We start from the raw sequence: 12,974 nt of genomic DNA on the forward strand, positions 1-12,974 counted from the left end.
ATTATAGTTTAGCCGGTTTGGTAGCTCAGTAGATTCAATTAAATATTGATCTATTATGCCACACTATCCATTAACTGAAAATTGTTATTATCTTCGGATCGCAAGGGGATTTTCAGTCGCCCAATTTCTGGAATTGAAAATGCTGTTCCGGGTTTACTCGTCCGTCCACAGTACATTTTCGTAAAGTACTGTTCCTGCTCAATTCTGCCCAGCAACCATTGGTAGGTATCTACTTTTCTTTAATTATTTCGTATGTGGTAGTTAGATGAATTCCAACTATTTGGGCAGTGCCTATAACTAATGCTTACCTGAGGAGATTCTTCCATGAAGTCAATAAATTCCTAAATTTCCGCCGTTCTTGTGCTTCTCGGCCTACCTCGATCTTCAAACGCATTTTTTTGTTCAAGGTATCCCGTTTCCTTTAACCTCTAGTCTAATCTCTGAAAGACATTTTTGTTCAGATGCACAACAATTTACATAAGTGTCAAGATATTCACTTACCGCCTTTCGGAAGTAGCGATTACGTCTACCCAGCACCAAGTAAATGTCGCAGTATTCTACAAACGAACACGTTTTTTTTAAATACTTATTATATATTTATCGGGATAGAGAACTAACAAAATTGTCTTGATGTTAAAAATCTTTGTTGTCAAATTCAACGCACAGAATAAAAGTCTGATACGTTAATTGTAACTAAAATACCTACCTTACTAAGGGATTATTAATCCAACTGTTGAGTAAAGAAATCTTGCCGTCGTTTGATTCTCGTGAAGTCTTAATTTTTTTGTTGTTATTGCATTATAACTAGTTAATACATTGCGACACTATACGCATTTTTTTGCAGAATTCTGTTTTATTTTGAATCGAATCCTTCGACAACAGCCAAGAATTTCCATCCTCCATGGCGTGTTAGTTCCAAAACATCCAATCCAGCATTTAACGTTTATTCTTTAAATTACGGATACGGAAAATTGTGGACTACAGAAAAAGATAAAGTTATTATTTAAGCCTATTCTCACGTTGGCAACAGATTGATGGACAATAGCAATATTTATCTTCTGCCGCCAAAAAACTGTATTTTTAGAAAGCGACATTTTTTTGTCATAACCCTCTAGCTGTAAATCATTTATTAACACCCTGTATATGTCATAACCACAAAATTAGTTAAATAAAACTTGAATAAAAATTGTACTTTTAAAATTATATCACTCAATTACTCCAATAAGTGTGAAAACAATTAAATCAGTCTTAATTAAAAATATTAATATTATTACGTATTAGTTATTCTCAAAAATTTATGTGTCTCTTTTGTTTTATACATTATTTTTTTAGCTCGACAATGTTACAAAGTATAACATACGTGATAAACTTTGCACTAACCGAGCACATAACATCTTATTATATTGCTTATTATAGTGGATGTCTTTTTTATACCTGTTAACTAATGCCATAAATTTTCTTCTTACTTTCTCGCTATAGGTCATGACTTTGCGTGATAGTGTAGGAGGAAACAGGCACACAAAATTTATGTTCGCTGTCAAAATACGCGGATGCTAAAATTTCTAAAACTTAAAATGTCCTTTAAAGGAATAGCACTATCAAACGTGGGAGAAAACAACGAAAATTCTTGTGCCAATTGGCCTACTACTTTAGCTATGATTTTCTCGTATAGATATTTTTATTTAAATATCTTGTCTGCGCTTTAATAGAAGTTGTCTACATTAAAGTATTCCTTTTTTGACAAAACAATAATATGTACTTTTTCAAAATGTATGTTACTACCTACATACTAGAATATCGATCTAGTTAGCACCATTTAATTGTTGTTAACCAAACTATTTGAATATTTTATTATGGCCTAATTCTCACTGGTTTAGTTAAATTATTCGTGTTAGTCTCGAAGACAATTCTATATTGAACGTGTGAGCTAATTAAGATGACAACTTTCAAAAATAGTAACCTGTGACACAGACGGGCGAAATTTTGACATTTAAGTCGCTACCCTAAAAAATATAGATCTTTAGTTTTCAACATATCCTCTAAATTATTGAGGTAAATGTGTAAACAAACGGTTCCATCTAAATTCTCTTTTTATTATTTTTTGTCTAATTTTCGGGTAAATTAAAGAATGGAAGCATTGTTGCAAAAAATATACTGTTTAATTTCTTCAAACGGTAAAATATCATGACTCAATGACGGTTTTACGCTGCTACAAATGTAATGGTTTCCATCACGGTAAAAATAGTTGCAAAAATGACATTAGCTGTCCCTTGTGTAGCGATAAACACTCTGTGAAACAGTGCAAAGCTAACGAAAGTGATCGTAAATATCGTAATTGTGTAGGACTTCGTAAATATCGTAATTGTGTAGGACTTCGTAAAAATCAAAAGTGGGATATTAAATCAATCACGCTGCGTGGAATGTACATAAGTGATTTGCGTACAAATATGCTGTGGTTAAAGTCAAAAGCGATCTTTTTGGCATTCTAATAAGTTTAACATCTGGTAAAATTGTTCAATACTCAAAATCAGTACACTGATCCTGCTGGTAAAACAGTTTCATGGCAATTAAATACAAGCACTTCAATTGATGCTTTATCCATTGATTTAAATTCTCATTCCGATGATTCAAATTTTTATTACCAAAATGTTCTTAGCATTAGAGGGAACCGATCTACATTTTATCTAAATGTCTTGGACAAGTTTTATGATGTAGTTCTTCTTAACGAAACATGGCTCCGAATTATAAAATATTTTGCTCTGATAGAAAATTTGACATCTTAAAGGGAAGGAAGCGTGTTAGTCGTCATCAATTTATCCATACGGGCTGTTCGCTTAAATCTTCACCATGTTAATTCTAAATTTAATTCTGATTTACATACCTCCTTCTTTGAGCACTGAATAATATGGTACTTTATTTGAGACATTCTGTGAATTTAATTTTCTGCCGTTAAATCATTTTTAGATTTTTTAGATTATCTCTTCTTCTTTCAATGCAATAATGTGTACAATTATTTAAACCGAACCCTCCATCTTGTTATTGCCAATAAAGAAATTGATATTTCTAGAGCAATGGATGTTTTGCATTTACCTCTCCAAAAATGTTGACCTCTCATTTTAACTTTCGTAAAACCAACTTTCCAAGTTTATGTAATGAGTTTTTACACACCAACTGGGATTTTTTGTTGCAATATAATGACATTAATATTGCATGTGAAGCATTTTATAATCGCATTTTGTTCCCAAATATCAAATTGATCAAAAAGAAATTTTTAGCTTGGAAAAAAGCTAAAAAATCATATTTACCCAATGATCAAGAAGAATTCATAAGATTAAGGAGTATTCTTGAACGTGAAATAGAATTTTAGTATAAACAATTTGTGACCACAGCCGAGTCAAATATTGCATATGATCCAAAACAGTTCTGGAATTTTATTAAATTGAAAAAAACAGCACAGCTATACGTGCTAACATCACATCTAGGAAGGAACACATTTCTGGCGGGGAGAATATTATAAATTCTTTTGCAAACTATTTTTTGTCATCAAATATCTGAGAATAATTATCGTGTGGGACACATTCTTATTGATGAAGTATTTAAAAAACTACAAACGTTTAAACCTAAATATACAGCTGGTCCCAATTCAGTTCCCGCATTTTTAATCAAAGACTGCGCGGGTGTATTTTCTGAACATTTAGCTTTTCTTATTAATTTGGTCATTGATAATAAAACATTTTCTGACTGCTGCAAGATGTCCAAAATTATCTCATTGTTTAAGAAAGACGATCCCTCAAACGGAAAATTGTCGTCCTATTTCCATTTTAAACAATTTTGCCAAAGTATTTGAAATGGTGATATTTCCTGTCCTATCCTATATTATCAAGTTAAAAATCAAATACTTAGTAGCTAATCAACATGGTTTTGTTCAAGGCCCTTCAACTGTGACAAATTTAATGAATATCACACAATATATTTCCGGTAATATTGACAAATATTATCAAACTGAGGTCATATATCTAGATTTTTCTAAAGCTTTTGACCAGCTAGATCACAGTCTACTGCTGCAGAAACTTAGTGTGTTTGGTTTTTCAGACAATTTGTGTTCCATTGTTGAAAACTAGCTAGTAAATAGAGTTAACTTTGTGCAATATAACAGTTTCCGGTCGTTTCAATTTTCAGGCACTTCTGGTGTGCCTCAAGGTTCCGTTCTTGGACCACTATTGTTTAATATTTTTATTAATGACATCGTTAAAGGCTTGGAGTCTCCAACGTTGCTATATGCTGATGATGTAAAAATATTTAGATGTATTAATAATAATATCAGTGATTGTTGCAGCAATCTGCACCAAACAAGATATGCGATTGGTGTATTAATGTGCTATGTGCTCCCTTTAAATTTCAATAAGTGTTACATAGGGTATAACAAAGATGGAATCAATGCATCTCCAAATTTAGTAACGTGATTTAAGCAGAATAAACCATAGGCAACGTATTAAAAGCAATGCCTCTTCTTCGAGAGCACCTGTATTCTCGTCGCCACTTTAGCAATTAAAAATATCTAAGCATAAGATCTCACGGCGTATTTTCCAATAACAATTTATTTATTTATTTTTTTAATTAACTGATTTTGGAATAAATAGATGAATAAATTTTGGTAAACTTGTTTGAAATAAATTACAAACCTTAGTAATCCCAAATTTTTCCAGGACACTCATACGATTCAAATATCTTTTATTAACCCACCTTACATGATCACCATAGTTTAAAACGACAAAAACATTATTTTATTTTGTGCAAAGATTGAAAGAACAAATGTTGCTTGGCGTGTTGCCACATTTGAAATAATTTAGAAATAATAATAAATCAACGTAGTAAGTCGGTGCAGCCAAAGATTATGTGCCGAATAAAATCTTCATCCCACAAGAAGCAGCTAGATCTAATTTATCTCTTAATTAATAAGTTTAATAAGACAATAACACACACATGCACTATAGAATTATTTTTGTTTCAGAGTGTTTACAACGAAAATGCCAACGAGGAAAGCGACCCCAATAATAATTCTCATCAAAAAAACATTACTCCAAAAAATTTGTCATCTAAAACAAACTCAGTTGCTGAACTTACATTAGAATCAAATTTACCTACCTCATTAAATAAATTAATTTGTGAAAAACGAACCCTACCTCAAAGTTTACACAGTTTAAGTTTAAAAAATGAGCAGCCTCTAAAAGCTGAAGATAGAAAGCGTACAAAAAAAACATGGTTAAGAAAAAAAGAAGTAACGCATGAAGAGAAAATTTTACATGATGAAAACAAACAACATAAAAATTTCAAATGTGAAGAGTGTGGAAAGACATTTAGTCAACTCCGGAATTACAAATACCACAGGTAAGTGTAAGTTTGGTGGCACCATAAATTTTTATTAGTTTTTAACGAGTAAGTGACAATGAATTACGGTATAATAATTCTTGATGTTGTAATAGTGTATCTGCAAAAAAGTTTGAATGAAGACAATAAAGTACGATATGATGTTAAAATAAAATATTTGTATGACATTAAAAATGAGTAGCTATACCGTGTAGGTTTAATTTTTAATCGATATTTATACGTTGTACTGTCATATGTTTATACATCTTAGACATTACGTTTCATATAAGTACTTAATTATTATTAGTCTTAGTTAAAAAAAACTGGAACTCTTTATTGGACAGATTCATCTCTACGGAAAAGCTTAAAGTTAAACTTCCGTAACAAACATTGGATAAAACTAAATTGTTATTTAGGTCTCAAAAATAAATTAACAAAAATACAGTTTCAAATCCAAAGTGACATGTTTTAGAAGACCTTATATTATATTACTAGCTGACCCCGTGAACTTCGTTTCACCTACAATTTAATTTTGAATCTGCAAAATCGAATGCTTTGAAATCTTGCAGATATTTTAAACATATGATAAGCATAATAAATTTTTATTCAAAATATATTTACTTATCCCCTCCAAAAAATTTATGACGTCAGCCCAAAATTTTGCCAAATGAATCCTATCTAAAATGTCCAAAATAGGATGAGACTATACTTGTGATTTATCATTCCATTCATATTTTTTAGTTTTGCTTATAGGGGGTGTCTCAAAAAAATTAATCACTGAGTCAATTTATTTTATTGATTGAATCAAGAATTGCAAAACTGAATTTTGAAATATTGCAGAGGTTTTGAAGTTACTGTTTGACATGGTAGGTTTTCAATCAAAATATATCTGTTTATCAAGCCCAAAAACTTGAAGACGTCATCTCAAGATTTTGCCGAATAGATCCTATCTAAAATGTGGAAAATATCATCAGTATATTTTCGTAATTTATCATTGCATTCATATTTTTTAGATTTGCTTTTACAGTGACTCAAAAAAATATATGGATCAGTCAATTTATTTTAGTGAATAACTCAAGAGTTGCAAAAATGAATACTTTGAGATCTTGCAGACGTTTTAAAGTTATTGTAAGCACGGTAAATTGTTAAGAATATTTATTTATTGCCCCCAAAAAATTGATGGAATGGCTCACTCGATTTTCGCAGATAATTTTGGGAATACAATACAGTTATTTTTAGTATTACACTGCACCAATCCAAGGTGGTATACGTGTTGATCGTAAATGTTGATTAGGTCATCACAAAATTGTGTGAAGAAAATACTCAACTCGAAAATGCTGAATATGTTTCATTATACTTTTGGTGCGAAGGAAGTTCTGTCAAAACAACGTTCGATCAATTTTTTGACAATGGTTGATATAAATAAAACTCAATAGATGCTCATACTCGAAATACGAAGTATCTTCTCGAATATCAAATCAAAATATTTCTAGTTTTTCTAGATGATATTAATACTTCAGTAGGTAACAGTTGATGCTCAAATAGCATCTCGATACAACAAAAAAGGACAACAGTGACAGTGTTCAACCATCAAGGCAAAAATCGAGTCACCAAAATATAAGTTAGTATGGGGTAGACACCTTGAGATGGGAATCTCTATGGCTAGTGTTAAAAAAAACGCACTACACAATTTATGCATAAATAAAAGTTAATTGCCTGAAAAGTTTTTGATATTCCACGTTCATGAAAGTCGCCATGTTTAGTTAAAATTCACTCTTACAACGATCCTACTCGTTTTCTAAGCTGCTTTACAGACAGCTCAGTTATTTGCCACGCCGATCCTCATTTTTAGATTAAATGCTCACAAAACGCGTAGATGTTCAATTTGTCTCCGGGGAGATACAATGTTTCCAAGTAGGTACTCAGTACATAGAGTAGATGTTCAGGTATATCAGAGTAATAATGAAGTAGGTACTTCGTACTTCGAATATTAGTTTCTACTCAGTTTTATTCATTTATTCATGTTGATTATGAGCACAACGCTGATCAACTTCCATATCCGAATTACCCATGAAATAAATCATTGCGGTTTGCACCTGAGGTAGTTTGTTGCACATTTGATTGACTTCGTGGACCTATGTGAGGCTGTCGTCTTCTCGGCTTTTTAATGAACTTCATAAAACGACACAGAATTATTTTCACAGTCAATCAAATCTGTAAATTTTGTCTTGAGAATTTTAAAATATTGAAAACTTCAAATTAAATCCTCGAATAACGGTAAAGTTTGAGGTTTTGTCGAAACCAACAAAATGAATATTATAGGTAAATAGAATGGCAGATCAAAATTAATAAGAAACTTTCGCAATGTGTAATTAAATTCACTTTAACCAAGACTTTTCTTAAAGTAAACGACGTTTTTTTTAGGAAAAACAAAGAACGATTTGAAATGCAATATACTTTTCACAATTGCACGGAAGAATTAGTTTTGTATGACACGTCAGTTAGACGACAGGTCCGTCAGAAACGCCAACTATTAAATTAATTCGAAGTGGCGATTCCCATACAAAATTTTTAGATTTTTTTTATTTTTTAACTGTTCTTTTAAGTTTTCCTTATTTTTTTTATTTATAAACCATCCCTGTAATATAAAAAAATTCTTCAAATCCGTCAAGCCGTTTTTGAGTCTTAGCGAGACTAACAGGAACAGCAATTGATTTTTATTATATAGACGATTAAAAAATGGGGGTTGGTGGTAGAAAGGTGAAAATTTAGGGTTATGTGTATTTTTTGATGCCAATTCTTAAAAAAATAAAAATAAAAAATTTTGTCCAAAAAATAGACAAAAATTTTTTAGGGTGGGCCACCCTTATCACCTAGGGGTTTAAAAAACAGTTTACAACCTATTCTCAGACCTACCGAATATACGTAAAAAATTTCATACAAATCGGTCAACCCATTTCGGAGAAGTTCGGTTACAAACACTGTGACGCGAGAATATTACACATAATGCATTATTATTTTAGAACAAATTTCATTACCATAAAAAAGGTTATACTGAGTCGACCTTAAAAGATAGATATATGCTGTCGCGGACTTTTCTTTAGAACTTTTAGAGGGGAACAATTTCGTCATACATGATTTTTACGTAACTTTAACCGTTTAAGCAGCGTACGCAACGGAAGCTCTCAAAGGAGGAATAATTTTCCCGTTTTTCCGAATTTTTCATTGCTACTTCGCTCCTAATGATCGTAGCGTGATGTTATATAGCCTATATGTAGATATGATACATTGACTATCCAACACAAAAAGATTTTTTGAATTTGAACCAGTAGTTTCTGAGATAAACGTGTTCAAATAAACAAAAGCTTCAGCTTTATTATATAAGTATAGATTAGACATTAATAAAGCGTTTAATTTAACTGTGGTCTTGGTATTTTCCATTTTATTAAGATGTGCGGGGCAAGTTTATAACAATGATTTAACTTCCCGAGCATGAACTAGGGTTGAAGTATTTCAACTCGCTAATTTCACGACCAATAATAATCTCTGAGAACACTGGACTAATTGTTAAATTTGGAGTGGATTTTAGGAGTATCGTGTAGAAACATAGTAGAACTCTAACGAAATGTCTTCTAATAATCCCAAAATTTAGCAACATAAATTCTGTTTTATACTTGTGCTCTACTAATCTGCCCTTACTTTAAAAGTTAAAGAATTATTTAGTTGTCTAAGTAACGGTTCCCCTGATAACGTCATCAAATTTTTGCAAGGAATAAATATAGACATGCATATAAGATAACCTTAAAGCATGTCCAAAATTTCAGCACAGTTGGTAATTTTGGAAATAAATTGCAACATTTTGTTGTACGATTTTTAAGAGAGACATAAAATTGTTGTACAAACTTACTTATTTTAGAATTCAAAGTCTAAACTTAAAACAAGTTGTTAGTAAATGAAGTCCTTTAAGTACTCGTATTTTTATATTCTGTACCATTGCATATTTAATTTTAACACAATCGATTTGGCCTTCCCTACAGACCACAAGCAAATATTCCTGAGACTCCTTGTTATTCGTGTTTTACTTTGTAAATAAACCTTATCGCACAAAAATTGATGAAATAATTTTAACTCTGTTTCGAATTTTCGTCACTATTTTTTTTTTCGTTCTATACCTCCGATATTTTAAATACATTTTTTTTAGGTCAGTACATGAAGGAACTAAGGAGTTTGCTGCCAAATGTCCAGAGTGTGGCAAAAATTTTAATGATAGAGGTTATTTAAGTAGTCACATGAAAATCCATCGGGACAGAAAAGAATACGCTTGCCCACATTGTCCTAAAAGGTTTAACCAAAGGGTGGCATACAACATGCACCTTCGAATCCACACAGGTAAATAAAAACAAATAATTAATAGATATATTAAAGAATGTACCGGTGAAAATATTTTTGTTATTCATATCTTGTGCTTACGTTTTCAAGGATAATCAAATCTTACATGAAGAATTAAGTAAGTATTGTATCAAGAAATTTACTGTGCATTTTCATAATGAAAGTCAGTAAAAATCCAGAAAGGAAGTAAAATTACACAATTATTTTTCTTCTCATGTGCCCATTTCGTTAGATTTTAATTAACTCAATCAACATGATTTTTTTAATTAATGTCATTCTTTTGAATAAAAAATCTGAACAGTATTCTTGAAACGTTAAGATTACATAAATTTTAGCACGGCATTATTACAAATTTTTGTAGAAGTTTATATACATAGTATTTATGATTTCCAAAAAGTTATTATGCCATTAATCAATAGTAATAATGATCGCATTTGAATAAGTATGAACACGCGAACGTGTTATTATTTTGCTGATAATTTATCTGTTTTTTTTTTAGGAATAAAACCTCATGAGTGCCCTACATGTGGTAAAAGTTTTTCCAGAAAAATGCTCTTAAAGCAACATCAACGTGTTCACACTGGAGAAAGACCTTATTCGTGTCCAGAATGCGGAAAAACCTTTGCAGACCGCTCGAATATGAGCTTACATGCAAGACTTCATACAGGTGTGTAAACGATTATAAATTGTTATGAGTATTTTCCTTGTACAGACTGGTGATAAACGAATGGACATTAATGCGAGAAAATAGGTGCCTACAATAATTTACACTTATAACATTGTATCATGTGATAAGTATATTATTGTATATTATTGCAAAAACTTTACTACTGTAATTTTCATCTGGGCAACGTAAAACTACTTTTTCTGATATTTAAGTAATCGTAGGCAAGTGTACGAAAAAAAGATCGTAAATTACCTAAAAAAAAAAAAAAATAGCGCACGCAATTATTTGCTTTTATTCCACACTTGCTGTTATTTTCAATTTTACTATAGTGATTTTAAATAAGGAAGGAAATTGTTAACAAATTATTGTAAACAAAAGCCACTTTGCCAAAGGCGTAGACGGTATAAAGGATAATACAAATGGAATTAGCCATTATTTATTCTTGTTTTCAAAATACACATTAATTTTGACATTAATTTTAAAAATTCTACATATTGTTTTCAGTGTAAGCAGTGACTTACGTACTTCTGTGGGCATGTGCGCTGCACACTGCACTGTTATGTTAGCGTAAACAAAATTACTGTTACTACTAATAATATTACTAACATTTTGAAATAGCTATATGTTCTCTGGTTTCATGACATAAATTTCAAATAATATAATTACAATAAAATGTGCAACACCACTAGAACAAAATTCATGATAAAGTTACTCACGTACTTGAGCTTCGCTTTCTTCTCCTTCCAGATCTATCTTAATCGAACTTTTGGCTATTTGTGAAACTAAAATGTGTTTTAAAATCTAGATATGTTATGACACATGATAAAATTCGAGGAGTAGTAACGTAGTGAGTCAAATAATGATATCTTTTTGAGTAACACTTTTGGGACTGGTAACCACTGTAATCAGTAATTGCTTAATCAGTCACTGAAAATTCACCCTCTGAGAAATCTGTAGATACGAGTACATGCTCTTCTATTATATGATAAGATTAATAACCAAAATATCGTATACGAATATCAAAAATGGTATTCGTGGATTAATTTTTACATCATATTTACTAAAATAGTTAATATAAAATAAAACTTAAAATGAATTCGAAAATAATGACCATACTTTTCCCAGGATACGACGAATTTATCTTACTGTACCTTTTATTTCTTTTTCCAGGGGTAATGTCATATTTTTCATTTCACTCTTATATTTATCTACTATCACACTTTTCACAACTGCTACGAAATAGTTTCTGGAGTATTAATGCTTTTTGCAAAAAAAAGATTATAAATTTTTTACTCTCCTTATTTATATTATTATATTTTAATCGTTAATCAGTATGATAAGTAGTAAGAAGTATTTTATTTTTAAATTTAAAGTTGGTAGTCAATGTTCTTTTACCTGTTGTTTTATTTTTAGGTATCAAACCATACTCCTGTGCATTGTGTACGAAAAGCTTCACAAAAAAACATCACTTGAAGACACATATGAATTTCCACACTGGACTAAAACCATACACTTGTGAAAAGTGTGGACTAGCATTTTCACAAAGCAGTAATATGAGAACTCATTATAAAAAATGTGTGCTTAAAGACGACAGTCTGTGTTCTGTTCCAGAAAATATTGATGTCGATAGTAACTAATATTTCGTAGTGCAAGGCCAAAAACTATTGTCTGTTAGGAAAATGGTATTAAAAGTATTTACGTGCAGAAAATTTTGAACAATTTGCATATTTTTGTTCTTTTCTGCAGCACCTAGATATTGGATATAATTTACCTGTTAATATACAAATGTTACACTGTGATAATTAGTACAATGGTGTAATTTCTATACACAAGTACATACTGTTTTTTAAATAGTGTTTAAAATTTATTTATTTATTGTTTTATTTATTTCTTAATAATAATTATTATTATAAATGTACTTTTTCCATTATTTATGCCTGTCTTGTTTATTAATTTTTTCAGAACGACTACGAAATGTCCGCTCATAACTTAAGTTTGTAGTAAAAAACAAATTTTTAGAGCATAGTATTAATAAATCAATTATTATACTGTTACGAAATAAACACAACGCCAACTCAGTATGGGTTTTCTAGTATGAACGGTGGTGACTCATCATTACTAACGGCGGCGCTCGGCTAAAGAAAAGCCTGGAAGCGGAAGTCGGTATGGACACTCCAGAAGAACCTCTATCGCCAAATATCTCTAACGGTGGCTGTTTAAATAGAGACCACCGCCGGAAACGGCCAGTGGAGTCCAGTCAATAAGAGAATATAATATAATATATATTCAAATCCATTCCAGTCGAGTAGGAATTATTCTGTACATAATCGCTGCATAATTAGTCGTGTAAATTAGTATTACTGAGAAATAAATTGTGTTTTACCCACGCTGTTCACATTAATTAAGAGAGGCAATACGTAAGAATGGAGAAAATGAAGACGAAATAAACTACAGGTTAAAAAAAGGGGATGTGCATGTGGGAGTGACTAGTAATGAAGATGCTAACATCTAAAACAGTTTCTAAAAAAGCAAAATTGAGGGTTTACAAAAA

The 12,974-nt window shown here is 31.0% G+C and overlaps 1 protein-coding gene across 1 annotated transcript in view; it reads left to right on the plus strand.

The window, feature by feature from the left end:
• Nucleotides 1-12,208, plus strand: part of LOC135146254 (zinc finger protein 569-like) — a 53,010-nt gene extending 40,802 nt beyond the window's left edge. The window contains exons 4-7 of the mRNA XM_064078415.1: nucleotides 5,012-5,388; nucleotides 9,569-9,756; nucleotides 10,256-10,423; nucleotides 11,837-12,208. Of these exons, the coding sequence (XP_063934485.1) occupies nucleotides 5,012-5,388; nucleotides 9,569-9,756; nucleotides 10,256-10,423; nucleotides 11,837-12,060 (957 nt within the window). The 3' untranslated portion in view covers nucleotides 12,061-12,208. The remainder of the gene's footprint in view (nucleotides 1-5,011; nucleotides 5,389-9,568; nucleotides 9,757-10,255; nucleotides 10,424-11,836) is intronic.
• The last annotated feature ends 766 nt before the right edge of the window (nucleotides 12,209-12,974 follow it).

The sequence above is a fragment of the Zophobas morio genome, unplaced genomic scaffold (assembly GCF_036711695.1).
Source record: "Zophobas morio isolate AGI-343-1 ecotype UQ-CSIRO unplaced genomic scaffold, CSIRO_AGI_Zmor_V1 ptg000005l, whole genome shotgun sequence".
Taxonomy (NCBI): Eukaryota; Metazoa; Arthropoda; class Insecta; order Coleoptera; family Tenebrionidae; genus Zophobas; species Zophobas morio.